We start from the raw sequence: 6,583 nt of genomic DNA, 5'->3' as shown, positions 1-6,583 counted from the left end.
TACATATATATCTGACTAAAAATGAAGTATTTCAGCTGATTGATGATAAATTCCTTCACAGCAAACATAGACAAATTTTATTGCAGACCAACTAGTCTGAATAATTGATAGAGGAACGATTGCAGGCAACAAGAAATTTTAGGAATTATAAGAGTCGTCCTAGGCTCCTTATTTCCACAGACTCCAGGTCTATCAAACAAAAAGATTATGAGATCTGGGGAGAGATTTCCTCATAACACATACGTATATTCATTAATATCTTGAATATTCCTTCACTACCATTAAAGCTGAAAGCTAATTCTTTACGGTTGTGACGTGCCTCAATAGCATATTACCCACATCCCGAGAGATACTTGATGATTGTTCCTTCAGCTGGAGGATTTTGCTCGCAGTTTCTTGTTCAAGGCGCTTTACATTAGCACCAGAATCTCCGCTGCTCTGGTATACCAGTAAATAAGAAAAGGGTAAGTATGTGGACAAGCTAGCATGTATAGTCAAATTGAGAAGATACGCGTGGATTTTACCGCAGCAAGCTTCTTCTGGAACTCAGCTTCCATGTGGGCACGGAATTCAGCAACCTCCTTCTCAGCTTCTTCCTTCGCCTGCTTCAGCCTGGCCATCCTTGCTGGTAGTGCATAAAAATTAGTAAGTACGTCAATCACCAAATAGAGGACGTACAAATCTAATAGGTTAGAATGACATTTTGGTTCATAGAATCAAAGCTTCCCAAGTTTAGTATTGTTGACCAAACCCCAACTGTGACTTCAGGGTTTTCACATCGTAGCAAGGACCTTTGGCATGGTATTAGAGAAATTCAAGTTCAAACCCCTCCAGCCACATATTTAAAGCGGATGCTAAAAAGAATGATACCGATGGGTGAGTCCAAGTTTCGGCCACGCACTCAATCTGCAGGGGCATTAAACTACTATAACCCTCAACCCTCACCAATACTTTCAGAGTTCTGGTGCAGCGGAAGGGTCCTTTGACGTGTAGAAATTAAAATATGGATGAGAGATGTGATGCATATAGTGTTGTATGTAACAAAAACAGAATCAGTTCCAAGAGAATATCCCTAAATAGTAGGAATTGGCTATATAGTGTTGTATGTAACAAAAACAGAATCAGTTCCAAGAGAATATCCCTAAATAGTAGGAATTGGCTACAACAAATATTCAAAAATATTTGAATTCTTCGGCACTCCCCCTTACGCTGAGAGTGGAAGCATCGCATGAAATTGGATTGATATTAAGGAAGGTGCAACAGCATGTAGGTTTTCTACTGATTCTTCTCGATATCAATGCTCTCCAAGAAAGCCTATAATCATTTTATCCGGTTGCTCAAGCTTTCTCTCCTGCATATGAGAATAAGAGGCCACCAAGACTGCATGGGAGAAGAGGTCGGCAAGACTGCATGCAAGAAGAGGTTGACAAGACTACATGCCAAAAGAGGTGGACAAGATAGCATGAGAGAAAATAGACTGCATGCAAGATAAAGAGGCCGAAAGACTACATGCTAGAAGAGAATGCTGAAGAGACAGCATGAATAGACTGCATGCAAGATAAAGAGGCCGAAAGACTACATGCTAGAAGAGAATGCTGAAGAGACAGCATGTAAGAAGACCATGCCGATGATATGGCATGTGAGAGACCAGAAAATGCTAATACAAGATGAACTTGAAGGATTTGATCAAGTTGAATGTGCTGAAAAAAGTATGGTCTGAGAAGGCTGAGAAGGTCAATAACAGATCCTTTAGGACAAGCGAGACGAAAATTAAGTTGATGAATAATTCCATTTTCACTAATAACAAGTTCATGACAGATGAAAAAATTCAGAGTTGTTATTAGATTGAACAATTCTGATGCATCTGCTAAAGTAAAATATTTAAAATTACATAACATAGAAAAACTTCCAATTTTAAACCTCATTAAATAGATCTATGTGCATCAAGTAAGATCATCCACTAATTAAAAAAAGCATAATTATGAGTTCAAACAAAATACTTGCCCCAAATTTCAATGTGAATTAAAGCAAATGTTTAAACGGTGCAAATAGAGCTTGAGGGAAAAGGTAAGGCAACTTGTTTGGCAAGATGACAAACGTTACAAACTTTAGACTTTTAAGTTAATGAAAGATGAAGGTATTGCAAATTTCATTCAAACGATCAGATGAGAGGAGATGATCGAGTCACTTATGTCATAGGTCCAAAGAAGAAGACATTGATAGAGATGTCTAAGAACATGTAATATCCAAATAATATAGTCCATCGTGTTCAAAGCCTCAACCAATAACCTTGCCCCTCAGGGCCTCAAGGGGTCATGAAAAAGACAGTAAGGCTGAAAAATGACGACAGATCTTGAGTGAGCTTCATTACAGAAATAAAGATAAAAATTGAAAGTGTGTGTAAACAACATTAGTTAGTTGCAATGCGGGCGTGAGATGAACAAAATAGAAGCATGAAATACGAAATTACCGTCCATCAGGTATGATGATTATCAGATGAAAACTAGAACTAATACTCTCTAGTAAAAAGAAAACAAAGAGAAATATGATCTATAGACCTAGTGTCAAGAATCCAAGCATTAAAGGAGATCACGTAACGGCAACAACTGGTTAATACCCAGTAGATTTGCCTTTAGAGACTCATTTATCTCACCAATAATGTGAAAAGAAAAATGCAGGTTTAGTCAGCGGTGAAGGTAGGACTGTAGAAGCAGAAGTAGTGCTTGTTAAGATAGATGTGATATCAACAGAGGCTGCGTAGGATCTCGTCTGCTTTTCGCAGAGATGAAGACGATAGCAGGATAGCCGAAAATCTTGTAGCAAGCGTCATGATTGTGACCAACCATTTAGCAGAAGAAGCATATGTCTATAGATCATGTTAGGTCCAGAAGATGAGTGAAACACAACTTGACAGAAGGTACAGCAGAGGATAAGAATATGACTGAGTTATCAATGGTAATGTATGAAGTATTGGCTTGCAGCTTGGAGAACGAGAGAGTAGACACGTTCAATATTGGGAAGGGGATCAATAAGAAAATCTAAATACGAACGTTGGAGTAAATCTCATTAACATGAGAAATTGCATGAGCTGAAATCATTAACATGAGAAATTGCGTGAGTTGAAGCTGTTGTGAAGCTTCGAAGATCATGGCAGGGATCGCATGTGCACGTTGATAAGTATGATAGGGTGAAAGTTCGTCCCATAGACTCTTAAGATGATTGCAATACAGTTAGATACAATCCCTATTTTGATGGGAGGTTGAGATAGTGCGCTCCAAGTGGAAGATGAAAGGGCTGTTGAAGGAGACAGCCAATCACAGAATTCATTCTGTAAAGTTATGGCGGCATATAGGATCCCTGGTGCGAGATCATGGTTGTTTGATATGAGAATCTAGTGTTCACATGATTCCTAGAAGAGAACATCAAATCAGTTTCCGATGGGTACTCGGTGGTGTCATTTATAATACCAAGTGTGTTCTTCATTGTGAGAGTTATGCTCACTGTACAACTCCATGTCAAGTAGTTTTCACTGGCCAGAAGTGGTGTGACAAACACAGCATTATGACTGTCTGATGAATGGAAGATATGATTGGTGTTAACATCTAGCTTAACCATCAAAGAAGGAGACAAAAAGAACTAGTAGAGTTCCCCTGGTCAACGATGGCCGAGGGAAATAACTGATACAATGTACAAATTGAATATCGAATAAAAAGATGTGCATATCTTTGTATTCCTTGTACATGGTCAAATATGAATTATACAAGAGGCATAAGTGCATTGACAGTACAAGCTAGAATAGAAAGCTCACAACTGTATTAGATTCTCAAATCTTTGAGATTTTATTTAGTCAACAAAAAAGAACGTATCAGTCACACAACTTCTTACAGATGACAACTACAGATCATAAAGCCACGCGCTAATCATTGCTCTCACACCGAAGAACAAACTTAGATTCATTAAAGGCACATCCAAGTGCCTGTCAAAAACAGAAATAACGTTCTCGTCAGTGTTGTAAATAGCGGCCAATAGCGGGGCTATAGCGGCGCGAATAGCGGTCGCGGCCCTTCAGCGCTACGCGTAGGGGTTTCGCGGCTGGCTTAAGCGGGAAAATCCGCTATTCATTCGAATAGCGCGTAAAAGCGGATTTTAGCGGGTTAAAAGCGGGTTTTCGCGGTTAAAAGCGGGTTTTCGCGGTTAAAAGCGGATTTTCGCGGTTAAAAGCGGATTTTTGTTGTTAAAAGCGGCTAAACCCGCTATCACACATATTATGATGCTATATTTCTTGAATTTCTTCATAGTTTCATTCATACAACAAGCTTATTAATTGTTATTTTTTGATAATACAAGAAATTTACAACTAATTAAATTTTTAGATTTTTTTTATGAATTTTCTTATTATTTAGGATATTTAAATATATTTGAATTTGACCGCTATTTGACTGTGCGCTATTTGCCGCGATTTCGCCGCAATAGCCCGATATAGCCTTAGCGGTACCTCGCCGCGACGCGCCGCGATCCGCTATCAGCAACCTTGGTTCTCGTTCTGGAACCATATCAACAACATGGTTCTCTCCTGGCTTCTCAACTTGATCCATCATAATCTACCTCTAATTGTCCTATACGGACCATCATGGCAGCATGAAATGAACTCTGTGATCGGTTCTCCTTCTAACGCTTCTTCCATTTGATGATTATATGTCACTATACTATGATCCTCTCAAGACTCTTCAGGATGAACTTTCAACCTAAGACAACTTACTAACATGCACTGCAACGCTCGCAGCAACGTCAACTCATGCAATATCTTATGGTCTTAATGAGATTTACTCCGATGTTCATAGTCAAATCCTTCTTATGGATGCCCTTTCCAACCTCGAACATGCCTATTCTATCATTCTCCAAGATGAAAGGTAGTTCTCCATACATATCACCCCTACCATCAAGTTATCAATATTTCTCAATGTTATAAATAGGCTAAATAGTCCAAACATAATTCCTCTTCTTGACTGGAAAGATTGTTAGTCGTTTTCACTCCTACGCTTGCAGGAAGTGTAGATAAGATCAGATCTATCTAATTTTAGTTTGTTGATAAAATCAAATCTCAAAGTTTTGATATTCTAATACAATTGCAACTTTCCTATTTTCGCTCCTACTATTAAGGCACTATTGCCTTTTGTACAATTTATATGTCAACATGTACCTGGAATAAAAAACTATACACAACTTTCCATTCAATTTCTACAATTTTTTAACTACATACACTTAACAAGTGTGTTAATCTTTTAAGCTTCTCATCTCACATAGAAAAAAAAACATAATCATCACTAATTAGAGGGGAAAAAAGGAACAAGAAGTATTTGTTGATCTTCAGACCATTCTATTACCTCAAACTCCCTCCTTATTAGTGGATCTAGAACATAAGAAAAGAATATTTATTGAGAATTCCTGGTTAAGCGGTCAGACGTATCCCACAATAAAGTTAAATCATTACGTTGCTTTTCACTTGCAAAAGGTTCTTTATTTTGATTGTTAATCGTGTCCATGGGTATGAGTTATTATCTGCAGGTTGTCGGTCACATGACTCAGTAGTTGGCACCAAGTGCATCTTTTCGCAAGAGGATTGCTAAGGTGTATGACTTGGTACTATAATTACTTTCCGTGCAGTATAAGATTGCCAAGATATTGTCAGTTCTCCTTCAAGTAACCAACAATATCTAAGACCAAGAACACGTTTGTGTAAAGGATATGAATATAATCTGAAGCGACATCATACAACAAGCATCTTTGCTGAAGAATACGTAAGTGTAGGATGTACCATTCCTGGCATTGTTAACAATGTGTTGAGCTTCCTGCTCTGCAGCCAACAATTGCTGAATTCCACCTTGACGTGTGCTTGAAGCCATCACTACCTACAAATTTTCAGTAGGATATTTTTGAAAGAAAAAAAAGTTAATTATAACAGACATGATAAGCACTTTGCGAGTGCAATATTTTTTATGTATCTCATGTAACAGTTTTGAGTTAATGTAATTATGCCAACAGAGGAATAATCCAAAATCAGACCCATAATTCATGAGTGATTGGTCACAGTTAACGGACTGGTATGGAAATCATAATTCAAAATCAATAAACGATATTACAACAAATGGCAAGCAAGCACCAAAGGAAACTGGTAGTACTTTATCAACACTTTAACTATGTGTTTTACCATCTTAAGGAAACTGTATGCTCCTGGAAATAAGAATAAGTACGCAAGTGACACTAAAAAAACGAAACAGCTCCCAGATAGGAAATCTAATATCTCATTTGAATCCTAAGCTTTCAAAAATAGTAATTAGAAAGAAACGAGTCCTTTTCATTGGATATATCAAACTTTAGCAGATTATTTCAGATATTGCACATGCAAATAGAAACTACCTTTTCAATTGATTGCCAACTAGCTTTTACCCGTGCAATGCAAGGAACTTAGTAGTAGAGTGTTGTCATACTCATAAAGAAAATTAAAAATTAATGATTAATATCAGCTAAGTTGTAAAATTTTATATCAATTTAGATGGAGAAAAATAAAGAAGGAAAAGAAGCA

General features: G+C 37.5%; 1 protein-coding gene across 1 annotated transcript; it reads right to left on the bottom strand.

The window, feature by feature from the left end:
* On the bottom strand, positions 1 to 5,965 carry LOC109831181 (V-type proton ATPase subunit G 1-like). Its single transcript, XM_020398540.1, has 3 exons — positions 5,816 to 5,965; positions 525 to 625; positions 1 to 438 (listed from the first exon to the last, which is right to left on the bottom strand). Exons 1-3 carry the CDS (start codon positions 5,901 to 5,903, stop codon positions 295 to 297), a joined length of 333 nt encoding a protein of 110 aa, XP_020254129.1. The 5' UTR covers positions 5,904 to 5,965; the 3' UTR covers positions 1 to 294.

This window comes from Asparagus officinalis, chromosome 1 (genome assembly GCF_001876935.1).
Source record: "Asparagus officinalis chromosome 1, Aspof.V1, whole genome shotgun sequence".
Classification (NCBI taxonomy): Eukaryota; Viridiplantae; Streptophyta; class Magnoliopsida; order Asparagales; family Asparagaceae; genus Asparagus; species Asparagus officinalis.
The sequence above is the reverse complement of the archived record's forward strand: the minus strand, read 5'-3'. Positions and strand labels throughout refer to the sequence as shown.

Coding starts and splice junctions, on each gene's coding strand:
- LOC109831181 (XM_020398540.1), bottom strand. CDS start 5,903: ATGGCTTCAAGCACACGTCAAGGTGGAATTCAGCAATTGTTGGCTGCA. Junction 626..5,815: donor TGTTAACAATGCCAGGAATG/GTACATCCTACA, acceptor ATGCACTACCAG/CAAGGATGGCCAGGCTGAAG. Junction 439..524: donor TCCAGAAGAAGCTTGCTGCG/GTAAAATCCACG, acceptor CTGGTATACCAG/AGCAGCGGAGATTCTGGTGC.